At 46.5% G+C, this 17,810-nt stretch overlaps 1 protein-coding gene across 2 annotated transcripts; it reads left to right on the top strand.

Annotated features, from left to right (window-relative positions):
- Positions 1 to 2,368: 2,368 nt before the first annotated feature.
- ism1 (isthmin 1) lies at positions 2,369 to 14,386 on the top strand. 2 transcript variants are annotated; one of them, XM_085800739.1, is made up of 6 exons: positions 2,369 to 3,055; positions 8,825 to 9,028; positions 10,390 to 10,684; positions 12,280 to 12,423; positions 12,515 to 12,604; positions 12,931 to 14,386. In XM_085800739.1, exons 1-6 carry the CDS (start codon positions 2,924 to 2,926, stop codon positions 13,446 to 13,448), a joined length of 1,383 nt encoding a protein of 460 aa, XP_085656865.1. In that variant the 5' UTR covers positions 2,369 to 2,923; the 3' UTR covers positions 13,449 to 14,386. The 2 variants fall into 2 exon arrangements, with proteins under 2 accessions (XP_085656865.1, XP_085656866.1); XM_085800740.1 differs by having other exon boundaries at positions 8,828 to 9,028.
- The last annotated feature ends 3,424 nt before the right edge of the window (positions 14,387 to 17,810 follow it).

Below are 17,810 nucleotides of genomic sequence, written 5' to 3' on the forward strand. Positions count from 1 at the left end.
CTTCATGGAATCTCATATTCGAGAATGAAATTAAGTTTAAAGCAGATATCATGTTGATGTCACAGGTTTTTTGTTTTAGATTTGTATCAGTAATCAGACTTAAAGTCTAAGTAACTGAACCACAATGAAGTCTAGACAATGGATCTGTATGGTTAAAGCAGAAGAGGTAAGACTGTAGTTCAGCGGTTGTCAGCAGACACGAAACAGACACAACTGGTCAAATACTGTATGTCTATCTGTACAGGCTCTGCATTTTATAAACAATCACGCCGGCTTTGCTCTCAATCCAGTTTAGTCTTTTAAGAAAAAGAATTAGATGTAATTTTTAAATATATTTTCTAATGTATTGTTACAGGCAGAATTAGTGACAAAGTGTGGCTGTACAGACTGACTGTCAGGCTAGGTGGGAAGCACATGTCTGGCCAAACTACCCTCCAGTCACTTCTAGTTGCCCTCAGTTTCAGCAGAAGTGGCAAATGGTCTGCGCTGGCATTCAGAACATCTGTGCAGTCAGACTACTGGTGGCAAGGCCCCAGAGACCTGCCTGCATGCACCAGCCTCTTTTGAACTGCAGATCCAAATACACTGTGCTTATTGGAATGGCATGTAACTGCAATTCTGAAGGGGGATCCTCTGCTACGCCTTTGATGTCCACCACTGTGTCCAAAGCCGGCGAGCCATTCTCGGTGCTCTCTGTTTTCCATTTAGGCCGAGATTTTTCTATTCTGGAAAGAGATTTTTTGAAGTGAGGCAGACAAAAGACAGATTTACATGGTTTGGACAGATCTGCTGCCACTGGAGCAATGCTGTAACCAAACACGGCAGCGAGGCAGCACACTGGGACCCACTTGTTAACAGGGAGCATAATGAAGGTGGTATATTGCACCAGTGTATTTACATGGATATCTTTAGACCAATGCGGACATCGGCCTTATCAGATATCTGTGACATGAAGTTTTGTCCGACATATAAAGGTATTAATGAGGGATAATCTCAGTTCAGGGTCTTCATTTCAGCAAAATAGAACTGGAAACTTATGTCAGCCAGTAGCTGCTTAGTGAAAGAGATATTTGGGGTTTCAGAATTCCACATATCCAACACACAGATACAGAAACTCAGTGGTGATGGGAAAATAACATCTTGCTTATTCATTTTTTTTTTTTAGAATTTAGGTTTATTTGTTGTTGTTTTATGTAAATATGTTGTGACAGGCATGATCCGGCCTGAGCTGTGATTTGAAGGTGCCCTGACCTTATCTTTGACATAAATGATCCTGTGCACTGACACACAGCCCCTGACCCCTGCAGGTAATAAGATCTCCTCAGTCATCAGGAACATTATTGTTCCACTTGTTGCCAAACTGAATGTGTTGACTTCAAAGGTGACAGATGTCATTAGAGGCACTGTCGGTCTTCTCCGGGAGCCTCGGGGTGGTGAGGTGTGGTGTGGTGTGGTGTGGTGTGGTGTGGGGGTCTTCAGTGAACTCACCCATGCTGAAGCAGCAGCAGCAACAGCAGCATCCCTGCTTGGCGCATAATTTCACACAGCGACCTGTCCTTTGAAGCGGACAATAAAAAGTCTCAGGACGACTAATCACATTACGCACCATTTGTCTTTCAGAAGTTAAGTGTCAAAGCACCTTCCGTAGTGGTGTTTCAGTCACAGTCTGAGAGCGCTGCTGTACACATGTCGAGCAGAGCCAGACCTCCTGTAACGCGCCTCCGGGTGTCTTCCTCTGCGCTGTTGCGCCTCCGGGGACCACCAAGGTTACTTGAGGTTGTCTCCTTGTCTCATCTTTTTTTTTTCTTGCTTTCTTTTTTTTGACTTTTCATTAGCATCAAAACTTAACCAAAAGATATAACAGTGATATCAAATTATAATTTATGGATCTCATGTAATTTTTAACTCTAATGTGTCTCATCTGCCATGTTGAGTGGAGAATAACATAATTTTTCACTCCAACTTCCTGAAGCGTGTTTGGTGTAAAACCCTGTTGGACTCGAGTTTGGGGAGGACCGGTTGAGAGGGACGAAAGAGTTAACCAGGGGGAGGGCGCCTGCACAGGGCGTATAGTATAAAACCACCTCAAGAGCACACAACAACAACAGCGTGTGTGTGCGTGTGTGTGTATGTGTGTGTGTAATCCTGTAGATTGATATGGTTTGACTTTTTTCCTCATCCAGCTGGACTCCTTTCTCACACACACACCAGCCGGTGGGCTCAGAGTCCACAGCAGAATGGATGAAGATTGTCTCTAGGACAGAGCTCCAACGTGAAGTCAGAGCTGAGAAGACACACTTTAACTACCTGTACTTGTTTCTTCTTCTGAAGGTAGAATCTCGTCGAAGTTGCGCCTCCGACGCTGCAGAATGTGGACAAAAACAGAAGTGCGTAAAGCGGCAGAAGTGGACGTGAGGGAAAAGTGAAGTGTGAGGCTGAGAATGTGGCGGGGACACCACGGGGCAACTGGGCAGCAAGTTTCCTGAGCTTGGAGATTTTGGCGAGGGCGCAACAAGAGCGGAAAGTGTTTATGCTGCACGCTGGATGAGCCCCGCAGTTTTCACCACTGTGGATCATCAGCACATGAACTCAGCACGTATTTTGGCTTAGAATCAAACTCGATCTGTTCAAGTGGATACACCTTAATTTAGAACAAACCCACCAGAGTTTACAAAGAGAGTCCCCTGGGTCCAGATTCACCCAGGTTACCTCAGCACTTCTCTCAAATTGTTCGACTCCCCCCCCCCCCCTCCGATTCCTTTTCCCTTCACTTTTTGCAATTCTGATTCCCGAAGTGGCTCCGAAGTGGTGTTGCGGCTCCTCGTCCCCGGCGGATCCGGAGATTGGAGTCTCTGCACCGGGAGGAGGCGGAGTGGGAGCTCCGGCCACACCGCAGGCTCCCAAGAGCGGCCGCGTCAGGAGGATGGTGCGACTCGCGGCGGAACTGCTGCTGCTCCTGGGACTCCTTCTCCTCACCTTGCACATCACAGTGCTGCGGAGCAGTCCGCTGCCCCAGGGGAATGTAACTCTGAGCCTGGACTCAGCACTTACTGAGGTGAGTGGGGGAACCTATTAGTGGTGAGGGGGGGCTTTCAGAAGGGACATTTCAGAGGGGAAACTTGATGCAGAAGGGGTCTCGTTTGGTCACAGATGGGTTTGATAACATGCTCACATGAGCCAACGGCCCAGGTAATATAAATCACCCATTCCTGCGAGTCTTTAGAGATTGTTGACATACACGCGGATGTAGTCTCCCCAGGGTGCCCCCTCCCTCTCCCTCCCCTCTCCTCCGGGAATGGCAGGGAGCCAGCAGAGGGACGGAAGATGAGGCCGGGTCAGAGATCAGCCCCCTGCGCCAGACACACCTCCCTATTGTTGAGGGTTAAATGCTAGCTGTAGGCACTGCTCTGTCATCAGGGGCTCATCACTGTCATCCAAGTGTTCACTTGATGGGGCTGAGGGTCAGAGCTGAACCTCGTCAGTGCCCAACACCCCCCCCACCTCCCCACCCCCCTTACCCAACAGCCACCCGATCCACCACCACAGTTGTACTTGGAGAGGCTTCTGGCACATTACTGACTTCAGATCGAGCTTTTAACCAACTTGATTAATCTGAACCTGCACTTACATGTACTCACATGTTGTGGACAAGGCCACATGAAAACATCAGGATCAGATGGGCCTATTGGTGTTAGCTGCAGTTAATTCATTAGTGAGGAGTAAAAACAACAATATACGTATATAAAACAAGTTTTGTGAATCTTTAGAAACTGGTTCAGTCTGGACAGGACAGTTTTAGTGCCCTCCTTTTTGTTGGTTGTGATCCTTTTTAAGTCTTGCACCATCAATGCACGAGGGAGACATTTGTCAACATGACACCACTTAAGACAGGTTTAATAGTTTAACTGCCCATTTTAACATCAGCATAAAGCACCCACTCTCCAGCAGAGCCTCAAATCCTGACCCGAGGGTTAAGACAGGTCTGGGATCAACAGGCTTTTTTAGAGAGTGTTAAGCATCCTTCAGCTGCTTTTTGATGTATATTTAGCATGCTACTGAAACGCTGTCTTCATGTCCCAGTGATAAATGGGTATTTATGTCAACTCCCTTCATAAATGCTTTATTGGGGCTTGGGGAGGCTGAATGGAAAGAATGTTTACTTCAACAGATGATGATGGTGAGGGTGATTTCTCTTATGACCACCATCACTATAGACTGACCTGCCTGTGGAGCAAGCCTGTGTTGGTGTAGGATATTAGGGGCATGCAAAGCTGAGGAAGTATTTCAGGAATTTATTGAATATTTGTCACACGGCCAAATGCTGGATCGTACAAGCAGGATAAGGACCAGGAGGCATTTTCTCCTGAAGGAATCACAGTGAAAAATACTGAACGCATGCCACCCATTCCAACCTCCACGCTGCTTTTGTCATAAGTTCACATAGAGATTCTGGCCTGCGATGAAAGAGCCCAGCCTTGCCACCCATGCCCCATGTCAAGGCAAGCGCTGAATGGATTTTTTCCTGCTGCTCGTGAATGCTCTGACTATGTGCACATATGCCTCACTGGTTCGCCACTGAAGACAGTGATGTCATCTTTTAGCCAAGCTTGTCACGGCCCAGGGGATGTATTGTCATCCCAAGGTGTCATATTTAAAACGGCATTCACAGACAGACAAACGACAGGATGCGGCTCCATGCACCTGTAGTAGAGAGAGAACACTCTCTGGTCTGAGGCAAATTATCATCAGCGACATAGGAGGGAGACTCATCTGCTGTTAGACCAGATTTTAAAAGTGTTTGTCACAACTTTTTATAAGAGCTGTGTTGATTATGGTTTTGAACTTTTATGAACTTCTACTTTTTAACTTTTGGAGTGTCTTATATAAACGGTTGCCTTCCGAGCTCATACCTGCTTATTTCAACTTGATCATGTAACTAAACAAACACGTACACCAAGTATGAGGCGAGTGACGGGGGGAAGGATAGTTTTCTCTTCCACCTACCTAAGTGCAGTGTTGAAAAGCATCTGGCACAATGTGCATTGCCTTCATTTCCTGCCAGCGTCCCTGGGGGAAGGACCCCTGAGTTGCTCCCAATTGAAAATGGAGTCATGCCCCTTTAAGCAGCCCTCACAAAGTGAAAAAGGGGGAAGCGGGAAAAGAAGAGCAGATACTGTGAGGAGGGAGAAGGGGGTGGCTTGTGTATGCAAGTGTTCATTCATGGCTTTGGGGAGTGGGGGGTGACATCCTGGGAGGCCCCTGATGAACTGAGGAATGGTGTGTCACTTTTGATCTTCAAATTAAAGCATTTGCCTCAATGAGGAAGATCTCAGATGAGTGATTGTAAAGCAGCCGGCCGTCAGAGAGAAACACTGATGGTTTTTGGTGAACATTTAATTTGCGCACTGTTACAGTCTGAGCAGTATTAGTGAAAACTGCATGTTTTTCTCATTACGTTGTGTTAAAAAACTCCACAGAGAGTCGTTTGGAAAAGACAGAGTGCGGTGTTTATGTCGACATTAGGAACGGAACAGACTTTACACAACTGATACACAACTGCCATTCCTTCCTGATGAGTAATTCCTATGTTCCCTGTGCATTCTTTCCATCATTTCCAACTCAACTGACTGTCTTCAATCTCTCCTCTGGAATACTGATTGAGATTGAGAATGTGGACGTATAAGATTTCGTGGTTTGTCCTTCACACTGTTAAGCTCCCAGATGGAAAATATAGATTTAGTGAAATCTCAGTGCTTATGAGAGAAAAAAGATCTTAGATTTCCCCCTTTTCTGTCCAGTTGGTGATTTTCAGCAGCGCTATCTTAAGGCTTTAATCAACAGCGAGTTATTTAAGGCTGATATTTCTCTGTGTTTTGGCAAGATTTTGATATGTTTACTACAGGGAGAAAATCAGCATCAACGTCCTGTTGGCACCAGAGAAAGCGAGACAGTAAACGATGTGTCAATTCTCTGTGCACATTCCTGTGGCAGCCATTGTCAAAGCTTTGGCTGTTTTGTGACTGAAAATGAAAATGTTGATTTGACATAACATATTGACTTTGAGAAATTCTTGACAAGTAAAATTATTGTGCCTTCTTAGGCCCCTTGTGGATGATGCTGACTCATAGACTGGAGAAATAACCTCTACGTTCAGTGTTGCATTTAAGATTAATATTAGCTGAGTTGCTCTGGATGAGGAAAGTGGATAAAAGTTTCTTTCTTACCTAAACGTAACTGCGCTGGAGCTGCCATATTTAATGTTGGTAAAAATGGGGGATAATTTAAGTAATATGGTTCTCTACCAAGTGATGACTGGTGTCACCTGGGCTGATCCTGGATCACTCTTTAACCTGTGTAGCTTTTTTGCAGCCCATAGCAAACTGTCCAAAACCTTTTATTTTGATATCTGAGTTTTACAGATCATTTTAATATGGAACTCACTGCAGAGTTTAGCTAGTGACTGGACTTTATTTTAATGTTTTTGTTTACAAACTGTATCTCTATCCCACCATCTGCTACATAATCAATGCCCTAAACTAAATCACATTCATGCTCGTATTCCTGCATTTGCTCATAAACTGACACAGTCCCTGTGTTTACAAGCAGGCTCCAGCTCCCAAACCTGAATGAAACATCATCATCAAGTGCAGCTCCGGGATTAGTTGGAAAACTTTGAAGTTTTCCTTTCAATAAACCAAATTTATGTCAGGATTAGATGATCTGCCCGCCATGTGTAATACAGCATAATATGATACAACAGAAGATTCAGATAGGATTACACTGGATAAGGGAGGATTAATCTGCCAGCAAACACTGTGACTGCGTTTCCTGACCCAACACTTCGAGTGTTGTGAAACATTTGTGTTGGCATCTGCTTTTTTTTATTAGACCAACGCATGGAGAAAGTTGCAAGTGATTACTCAATAACAGTTATTATTGTTCTAATCATTATTATCATTTAATCAGTGGTCTAAACATCCCAGGAGGGATTTACTTAAATGAGAGGCTTCGTGGATGAAATGTCACAATCTTTTGATGGTAAATGAAGAGAATTTGTTAGTTAAATGTTTTCTGGCAACAGATTTAAAAGACTCTTTGTAGTAATATATCATATCAATGTCATAAAACAGTAATGTCTGGAATGAGAAGCAACTTGTGTGGTCTGGGGTTGATGCGATTCATTGCGCCGAGCTTTCAATTACAATTAAACATAATTATAAATGTATGTACTGTGTGTCTTTACACTGTGGCTGAGGGTTGTGTTGGAGCTGCTGCCTCAGTGGAGCTCGGTTACAGCCACTGAGTGACTTCTGAGGGCTGGGAACTTGAAAGGCAGGGTTATCACATGGTCATCTCAAAGCCCAAGTACCAGCGATAGAACCAAAGAGGGTCCTGTGATGTTCACATAAAGGGTCGATAGCCGATGCACAATCTAAGCCGCTGAAATGATTTCTCTCTCTCTTTTTTCTGTACCGAGCTTCCTGTCATAATTGTTTGGTGTGTGGTTTTAATTGGAACCTTCTTTTCTCAAAACCCTTATAGCATAAATTCTCAATTAAAAAAATCTCATCATCTTATCTGAAGTAACCTCTCCCTCCTGCAGAACCATTCCCTCTTCCTCTTCCAAATTATGGGTCATTGTATAATGATTGTAATTATAGCGTCAGGTTGCCCACATTAAGAAATGTGATTTGAGGGTTTTTATATTCTTTTAAATGCATCATATTATCACATTAACTCCATGTGGCCTCAGGAGCAGTAAGAAGTAACTGTAAATGGATGAGGGAAGTCTCTCTGCGGCTGAATTCAAGTAACATGTACATTTATAATCTTTCTTCTCGTGCTGTGCAGCTCCATTTACAGTGCCTATATTGTCCCAGAGTGCACCTTGGCTGGACACAAACAGCTCCACTGGGGGCTTTTATTCCCACCACAATGTGGCTGAGCTGACACTTTGTCTGCGACTGGCCACCGCAACTGTATAGCACTGCTGCCATATTCTCAGGCCTCAGCCCGGCCACAAAAACACTAGGGAGGAGGAAAGGGGACATGAAAAAAGGAAAACAAGGGACGTGATTGATGGCTTTCTTTGATCTTATTTTCTGCCAACCCAGAATGGATGATTGCGGACTACTTTTGGCTATCTGTCGAATTGAGGAGTAATTGTTTCTTCTGTGCATACCTGACAGGGGACATATGCCCTGACTGTCCTTTAGGGACAAATTTACAACGCCCCCCCCCCCAGCCCAGCCTTGCCAGAGGACCAAATGTTTTTTTTCTGTCTACAAGAAGGCAGATGTAATTATTTTTCAATGTTTGCTTAGGTTTTTCTGTATAACCTCAGCGTAGGAAAACCATCAGTCTTACATAGCTGTTTTCTCTCAGCCAGCACGAGAACATGCTATATATGCCCACATCGTATTGCTACGGTAAAGCAGTGGGCATTCTGTGTGTCTGGTAAAAATGGAAACATATATACAGTCTTACTGTGAGACTGGCTCTGGATGCGGGCTGGAGACGTGTTATATTTTGGAGCAAGCAGACAGACGCCTAGGGCTCAGGGTGATGTTTGCCTCAGTGTGTCAGTGGCTCCTTCTTTCTGGGCTCCGACTGGTCGAGAGTCCACTGTCTGCAGGATTTATGACAGAGGTCACTGCCGCATGAACCTCTGTCAACATGAGAGGTCAACCTAATACTGCTGAGAGTGCACGCTGCGTAGTAGTAAATGTCATTAGTTTTAACAGTAACACAAAAGATACTTATTCTAATCTTGTCAACACATCAACAATAGATTAATATCGTGCTCTGTCTTGTGTCTCTGCAGCAGAACAACATAAATGCAAAAAGCAGCTCCTCTGCCCAGCTGGCTCCTGAAGACCGGAGGTCTGGTCCAGAACACCGGCTGGCCCTGCCCTGGGCCAAAGGCAGCAACGTACACAGAGACGGTCCTGGCACCTTCCTGCTAGATCTGCACAATTTCCCCGACCTCTCCAAAGCCGATATCAATGGACAGAATCCCAACATACAGGTGATGATGTGTGTCTGTGCACCTGCCAGTGCGCTTTGATGCTTTCACCCACTTGTAAGACATGGCTACTCAAGCACATAGGACAGGAAGAGCAAACAGGAAGAAGGAGAATAGTTTGGTGCACATCACTACCCCCTTTTTCTGCCCCCTTCCTCCTTCCTTCTCCCCCTGTTGCCTTTCACACTCCCTGGTTCATAGTGAAGCTTAAGATAGATACGGAGGTCCCACGTCCATCATAAAGACAGCTAAAAGGCAGGCGCTAACCAGCAGAGCCTCACTGCTAACCCATGTGCAGGAAGACAGGCGGCGGCGGCTTATGTAAATGTGTGGCAGGCCCTTGCCCAGAAGTCCCTCAGTGGTGCAGATGGCCGAGTAACCGCTGCCATGTTTAAATCATTCTGCTGTCTAATCCAGCGAGGGGGTCTTTCCATTTCTGAGAGCATCACTGCTAAATCCGAGCACGAACAAAGTGTATTAACATCTCAAGATGTGGTAAGAGAGCGGAGCAACCAATTGAGCAAGGGCGTGAGGCTGTGGGAGAAGGGGAGGAGGGGCTGGGTTGTGTCTTTGATCCTGGGATTCATCTGGCTTTCATGGTCTGGAGGAGGCTGAGTAGCCCTTTGAACTTTGTGTTTAGGTGGAGAGGGCCCGAGAGGTGGGAGGGTGGCTGTGGGGCAGGGGTGGTCGTCCCCCCTCATCTGGGAGGCACATGTGTTAGGACAGCAAGGGGGAGGGGGTAATATTGTGTGTAGGGGTATCAGATCAGTGAGTGTCACCTCATTGTCCAGCTCTGTCCTAGAACGTTACTGAATTAGCGTCTGTGCTGCAAATCGACTTTAACCCTCCTGTTGTCCTTCTGGGTCAAATTGACCCAATCTGTTCACTTCCTCCATCCTTCCTTTCTCTCTTCCTTCTTTCCACAATCCTTTTTCCCTTGCTTCTTTCCTTCCTTCCTTCCCGTCGTCCTTACTTCTTCTTCCTTCCTCTTTTGATCCAGTTGACCTGATCTGTTCCCTCCCTCCATCTTTCTTTCCTTCCCTTTTCCCTTCCTTCTTTCCACAATCCTTTTTGCCTCCCTCCCTTCCTTCCCTTCGTCCTTATTTCTTCCTTCCTTTTTGACCCAATCTTTTCCCTCCCTCCATCTATCTTTCCTTCCTTTTTCCCTTCCTTCTTTCCTCCCATCGTTCCCTTTGTCTTTCCTTCCTTCTTTCCTTCTTTCCTTTTGTCCTTCCTTCCTTCTATCCCTTTATCCTTCCTTCTTTCCCTTTGTCCCTCCTTCCTTCCTTCCTTCCTTTCGTCCTTCCTTCCTTGACCCAGGTTGACAGCAGGAGGGTTAAACTGACTTGTGTTCTTTACCACAGGTGACCATTGAGGTGGTGGATGGACTGGAGGGTCATGAGCCGGAGAAAGGCCTCCGCAAGGAAAGCAAACCCAGCTGGGCTTCTCCTAACTGGAGAAACTGGTGGCCTCATACCTCTTCATCCTCGTCCTCCTCATCCTCCTCCTCCTCCCCCTCCTCGTCCACCACGCATCAAACGGAGGAGAACGATCGCGCCTACACGAGCAACAGCGAAGACAGCAACTTCCTCAGGCCGCCGGCAGACTGGGACAGGAGAGGAGGCACCGGGGGAGGAAGCAAAGCCCAATCTGAATATGGTGAGAGTGACAGGAGGGTGCGCTGGCTGTTTTGCACAGAAGTGAGTGCACAATGCCGCGCGCGCTGCAGAATATTCAGCCAGGGATCCATGAGCTCTTATTTGCGCACTGGTCCATCGTTTCCACAGATGGTCATAGTCTGATGTGGAATCTGTAATTTGCAGATTTGCTGATTTAAGCTGTCACCATAATAAGTGCAGTCATCCCAGGCGAGCCTCTGGGAGCCCCTGATTGAAGCCTTTAACACTCTTTTATGAGATGGATTCCTCTGTGGTGTGGAGCAAGCTACGTGACACAGTTTAAACGCCTGGCGACATCAAAGTTCAGCAGCAGGAATGGGGCCAGGAGCACTGTTAGGCTGCCACACCATTCTCACAACACTCTCCAAAAGTAACCCCACAGATAAATCTGCCGGGGAAGAATTTACACTCACTGTCATACAGTGTGCGTCGAGGCCCGTGTTGTAGCATGCCTAAAACCAACATGGTCGAGCAGGAATGCGTGTGCTGTGGAAAATGTCATTTCATCCACTTGCACTTGCTCTGCAGTGGTTAGGAAGGCGATTTTATAATCTTTTTTTTTTTTGTCAGACCATAGCCAATGTTTAATGTTCCTGGCTTATCGCTGCGGTCAGCTCTCAGTCATACCACACAAATAGACAAGGAAATATTTTATCATCATTACTGTCCTGGTTTTAAACCTAATAGTCATAATTGCGGACAAGCGGTGGGGGTCATTCATCACAAGCCATTCGTAATGTATTCACTTGCGGGCTGAGGGCAGGTTATTATAAAGTTCTCTAAATTCAGAGTTTTGTCAGAGTGGCCACCATCAGCTCTCAGGCTGTAATAAGCGATGAGAAGGAGGGGGGGACAGGAGCAGAGCTAGACAGCTATCTGGCCTTTATTCATATAAAATGCTCATAATGAGGGGCAGATGGCAGCGGGGGGAATTACTTCCATCCCAACATGCCCACATTAATTCTCCTCATTGATGGAGTACTGCTTTCAAGATGTGTGTGTTTGTGTGCAGTATTGATGGCGGCGGCGGCGGTGGTGGTGGGCCGAGGTGGTCGTAGAGCCTGTTGAAACCGTTTCCATGTATACCCATTACAGCGATCTGCTCAGAGATAATTGGAGTTAAAGAGGATTTCTCGCCATTTCACTTCCTATTTTCGAAGCAATGAATCACAGATAGAGCAGGCGGATAGTGTCCTGTGCCGCTGAGCCTCCGATGCTCTGGCACCACTGAAAATTTCTATCTGTAAATTGCCTGCTGGATCCCTGGGAGCTTTGGTGGAATTTGCAAAATGCTGCCCCGTTACTCCGCTTTCCCATCACAGCATGAACATGTTAGTATGGGCAATAAAGTGCATTGCATGTGTGTGTGTGTGTGTGTGTGTGTGTGTGTGTGTGTGTAGCCTAGGTATCTGCTTTGTGGGGCAAAGTCAGAGAGAGACTTGGAGCTCCCCTTCTTCCCCTTTCATGTCCTCCCCCCACTTATTATTAGTGAGGCATGTTAACAGGCTTGAGTAAGTTCAGCATGTGGCCTGCATCAGAGCTGAGGATCTCTCTCTGTCTGTCTCTCTGATCCAGACTACATAGATGGAGAGGGGGACTGGAGCAACTGGTCAGCCTGCAGTGTGACCTGTGGAAACGGCAACCAGAAGAGGACCAGGTCATGCGGCTACGCCTGCACTGCCACCGAGTCCAGGACCTGTGACATGCCCAACTGTCCAGGTAAAAGTCTTGACTTTGGATATCACAACAAACAAAAAGTTTTAAAAATCTTTTTGATCCACCGTTAGACTGATAATCCATCTCTCTCCAGGTATCGAAGATGCCTTCAAGACGGCGGCGACAGAAGTCAGCCTGCTAGCGGGAACAGATGAGTTCAATGCAACAGAGCTCTTTGGTGTTGGTAAGATTTGCCCTGCTCTTGTCTTGCTGCAGACTATCCCTCATTCAGATGTTCTTACATTATCAAAGGCAGTTCATCCATCTGGCTGCAAAGTTCCTGCACACACTTAGCATTCCTCATGCTCGGGCTGCGGCCCATTACTGCGCAGAGATGAAAATGTGCAGCAGGGCAGGAAGAGCACAGTGTGCCGCTGCCCACTCCATCTTCATCTGCCTGTTCTTAATCAGCCCAGTGAAAACACACCTTCATGTTCAACATCCCTCCTTCACACTTCTGGGTTCATATTCTAAAGCTGCAGCGTTTAACAGTGTCTTCATTTCCTCCAGACACAGACAGCTGCGAGCGATGGATGAACTGCAAGAGCGACTTCTTGAAGAAGTACATGACCAAGGTGGCAAACGACCTTCCCAGCTGCCCTTGCTCTTACCCGACCGAGGTGGCGTACAGCACGGCGGACGTCCACGACGCCCCCACGCGCCGGGATTTCCGATGGAAAGACGCCAGCGGGCCGAAGGAGAAGCTGGAGATCTACAAGCCCACGGCTCGTTACTGCATCCGTTCCATGCTGACGCTGGAGTCCACCACGCTGGCGGCACAGCACTGCTGCTACGACGACAACATGAAGCTCATCACTCGCGGCAAAGGGGCCGGCACGCCCAACCTCATCAGCACCGAGTTCTCAGCCGACCTGCACTATAAGGTGGACATCCTGCCCTGGATCATCTGCAAAGGGGACTGGAGCCGCTACAACCAGGCCAGGCCACCGAACAACGGGCAGAAATGTCCCGACAACCCCCAGGACGAGGACTACTACAAACAGTTTGAAGAAGCAAGGGAATTCTAGCCCAGTGCGGTGTGAGAGGAGGAAAACAAACACTGCTTAAATGTTCAGCTAAACCTCAAATTGGTGCTGAAACAATGTTTAAAAAAAATCTCTTTAAGGTCAAATAACAAATGAACTTTTAGGCTCTGAGGAACAAGACTCACGTCTCCAAGAGGAATAAAAATCCAGTGTCAGAAGCCTCACTCGGTCAAGGAACATTTCTTGACTTAACCAAAAACAGGCACAAAATGATGCTTTGTTTTTAATGCTGTTTTTTTTTTTTTTTAAATAAAAAATGCCTCTGATATTGCGCCAGTAATTGTGTTGCCAATTATAACTCTGTCAGATTTGGTCACTAAAGGGAGAAACTGACTTTGTATTCTTAAAAGGGAAAAGTGTTATTCTAGAAATGATCTTGTAGATTGTGTCCGTGTTCGTCTCCGTAGGTTGTTTGTGTTTGGTGAATCTGAGAGGCCTGTGATAATAGAATAATGAGATCCTTCAGGAATGTGTCGGGGGGTGGGGGGTTAGGGACATAGGACAGGGCAACAAACGTATCCCATTTTCTCCATTGCAATATCCAGGTTCCCATGTAAGCTTGTGAGTATGTTTATTTAGCATGCACATTTAAATCTCTACCAGTAATTTACCACCGTGTCCCTTTGGGTCTCCGAGGCAGATCTCCATTGTAAAAAGCCTGCATTATTTTTGTAAAGTATTTATTAAGCTGTAGCTGTGTATGAGTTGGGTGTCTATGACTGTGCTTTCTGATTCACAGGCTGTATGGCTCAATGCTAACTTGAGATTCCTCCCTAGATCCAACTCCTCCACCAATGTGCGTGTGTCCCTGTCTCAAGTTAGGATTAAACCGTAATAGACCATAAAGAATGTGTGAATTCAACTGTATGGAAAGATTTTTTGAAATATAAATCTATAAATAAATTTTTAAAAAATGCCAATGAACGTGTCGCTATTAGATTTCCCTCCTGCTGTCAGAGGAAATTCATCTGCAGGAAAGTAAAAAATAATAGCATCTCATCAATTAAACTCCTCCACCAGGCTTAAGCCAGCGCACAAGACTTCCATTAGTTCCATCCAGTGTGGCTCTCAGGCCAGGCCTTTTGATGGGATTGTGATATTTCTTCAGAGGGCGAGGGGGGTAAGATTCCCTTGAATGTGACTCAAATTATTTGTCTTTGGCATGTATCCTCACATTCCTGAGTAATTTCTCAGTGTACACACACTCTCTCTCTCACTTTCTCTCCATCTCTCTCTCGCTCTCTCTCACACATACTCAAAGCTGCCTGTCCATAGCAGGGACCTCTGACCATTCCCTCCGCTGAGTGCTGCAGTCATTGTCACACAGAGAAAGCCATTCATGGTGCCCTCATTCCTGCAGTCTTGTGTACGGCACAGCTGCCTGGGTGCAGTGCTTGTCTTTATAATGAAGCAGGCCCCAGCACGTTCCACACCCCGGAGGCGCTACTTGCAAGCGCCTATCGCTAGTCATACAAAATTCCTCCGTATGCCTCCTTCCACCCATTTATCCCTAAAACGGCCTTTTATCAATGACCCGCCCTCTAATGCTCACTGTAAATCACCAAGATGCTCCTTTAAACTGTTGATATACTGTATGTGTCAGAGCTGCAGTGTGTAAAGCTCTTTTAAAGTCCTCTGTCTGTGTCTCTAGTGAAGGCATGGTCCTGGTCTAAGATTACAGTAACTGGTGTGGTTATCTTAGTAGACCGTCTGCTGAGCAGGCCATGCAGATCAAAGCAAGGTGTTGGTCTTTTATTTTGAAACATTAAGGCCCAGCGCAAATTGATGACACCACCCTCCCCAAAAACCACCTACCCCCCCCCCCATCTCAGAGTCCTGTGTCTCTTCTCCAGACAGGCTCCACGTGTCTCCATAGCACACAATTACTCATATACCCTCCTCACTTTTCATCTCTCATGTCGGCCCCCCTCCCCATGAAACACTAGCCCAGCCTCTGGAGTGACTGCCGGTGCCAAGGTGCAGGTAAGAATACAGAGCTGAGGCGTGGAGGGTGTGTTGGTGTAATTGGTGTTAAAACGCATGAGAGCGCAGACATACTGTAGACCAGCGGGTGCAGAGAGCACAGGGAAAACTTGTTGCGTTGGCTGCGGGACGTCAATGAGGCCTCGCTTTTGTGTTACTATTTCCAGGACCCTACTTTGGTATGTTTCAAAGGATGCAAAGCACCATATTAGTGGTATATTGTCAAGGATCCGAAAGGGCTCATTAAGCATCACCAAGATATGATTGTTGGTATTTTGCCTCTATTTTTGTTATGAGAAGGAAATTATGTCCAACGAACTTACACTGTTTTAGACCCAGTTTGACAGCGTTGGCTCTGTGACTTCTCAGTAGATCTCCACATAAGAGCAAACTGTGGGAATATGAAAACAAGGGGAGTTAAAACGGAGAAGAAAGCAATGGAAACTTGGATGAGTTAATGTTGTAATAAATGAAGCGAAAGCTCAGCTGTTCTCCACCTCTTTTCTCGAGAAATATTTTGCGTTCAAGCGAGTCCAGGTGGTTTGTTGTGCGAGCTGGAGCTCACTGTGAGGATCTTTGTGTAAATATCAGGGCGCATGGTGGCAATCAGGCATCTCTTTGTTTTGTGGCGTAGTGCAGATGTGGCAGAACCGTATTTAGCCTCTCACTCCCTCACTTTCTTTCACTCACTCACTCCCTCTCTCTGCTACTTTATGGGTGGTGTAGCACAATGCAGGAAGTGTCTGGGCCGCAATACCACAGGGCCCTAACTGCACGGCAAAGCTAATTAAAAGGTTTTTCTTTGGTCTTCTAATCTAGAATAGCTGACCTGGACCAGGAGGCTGCTTATCTAGTTGTACTGCGAGTACAACTACACCCCCACCCCCACCCCATCCCTCCTTCCCCGGCATGTCCTACCAGCAAAAACAGGGGCAGGGCCACTGGCACTCTGCTCACCATAGGTTTGCATCTTTGGCACAGAGAATCAGGGGAGGGCGAGGTGGTGGGGGCAAACATGTGCCTGAGTGTGCAGCTGAACAAACAGGTCAAGTAGCTGTGGAGCATCCGCGAGGGCAGAGTGCCTCACTTAACCCCTGCTGCCAAGAAACAGGCTGAGCTGAGGTGCTGCAGGGATCTACAGCTACACCATCTATAACATAACTGAATGCTCCATTTCACTTGAATATACCGTGTAGCCTCCCTGTGTTATGAACAGCATCTTGTTAGATGGCCTTCATGTCTTGAGAGGTACCTGACCCTTTACTCCTGACTTCAATCTAGCTCAAACAAAAGCTAGAATAACACGCACCCACTCATAAATTCACCCAATCGAAGCTGTGGCATTAATGAGGACAACATACCTCATAAAAGTGTAATTATATTCAGTAGCCTTCATTGAGCTGAACTTATGACTAATGTACCGCCACATTTTACACGCTCTGCTAGCATCATGTGCTAATAGAAGTTAGGGAAAGTCAGTTTCAGTCAAATGCAAATGGCCTTTTAAAGAGGCGGACATTATTTAAAATCCAACGGATCATTACATAGAAAAATAACATCCATTTTCAATCAAATACACAACATCATTGATTTCAGTGTTTGAAAGAAAGCAAATGCAGGCTCAGTGAAATTCTGCACCGAGAGGCAGGGGTGAATAAAGTGCTGACATGCTCCACTGTTTGGCTCTGATCATGCTAAGAGCAGATCCTGATGTGGATCAGTGTGAGGGAAGTCTGGCTCCTCTGTGTCCTCGGGGTCGGCTCTAGCTTCGTCTCACAAAGGCAGCTCCTTTAACCCTGTATGTGTGAGAGTTGATGTTAGACACTGGCACAGAGAGGCTGTAACAGTGTCAAGGGGGTTGGTGGTGGTGTGTGTGTTTATGTGTATATGTTTGTGTGTCTGTGTGTGGTGGGGGGGGGGGTCAGAATGAGCATGGAAGCTGCATGGCCGTGATTCACTGTGACAGCACCGCTTGGCATGTGAGGACAGCAGGCCAGGCAGGCAAGGCTGCCGCCTTTGATCTTTATTTGCTTCACCGTCTGTTTTGCATTTAAGAGCCTTGCTGAGCGCGAGGCATTGGATACACCTTGAATGGCTCAGGACCCCGTCCACTTTTTTAAAGACCTGGGATCCTTTTTCAAAGCTAAGGGGATCCAGGACAGAGAGGGATGATGTTTGAAGGGGAAGGTCCTGAGCTGAATAGGGCACCGAGGGTCTCCCAGCAACACAGATTAGCTCTGAGGGAAAAAAGAAAGAGCGCTCTGTAATAACACATAATCAAGCTAATGGAGAATGGTGTGAGCGCGGGTGAGGGGCAAGGTAACCTGCATCTCCTTTTAGATGGACCCTCAAGATCAAACC

The sequence above is a fragment of the Trachurus japonicus genome, chromosome 15 (assembly GCF_045865225.1).
Source record: "Trachurus japonicus isolate A0001 chromosome 15, Traja_1.0".
In the NCBI taxonomy this organism is placed as follows: Eukaryota; Metazoa; Chordata; class Actinopteri; order Carangiformes; family Carangidae; genus Trachurus; species Trachurus japonicus.

What these genes read in the sequence shown, in the direction of transcription:
- ism1 (XM_085800739.1), top strand. Translation starts at nt 2,924, where the DNA reads ATGGTGCGACTCGCGGCGGAACTGCTGCTGCTCCTGGGACTCCTTCTC. An exon ending in CAAAGCCCAATCTGAATATG is followed by an intron (nt 10,685 to 12,279) that starts GTGAGAGTGACA and finishes TCTCTGATCCAG; the next exon opens with ACTACATAGATGGAGAGGGG. An exon ending in AACAGAGCTCTTTGGTGTTG is followed by an intron (nt 12,605 to 12,930) that starts GTAAGATTTGCC and finishes CATTTCCTCCAG; the next exon opens with ACACAGACAGCTGCGAGCGA.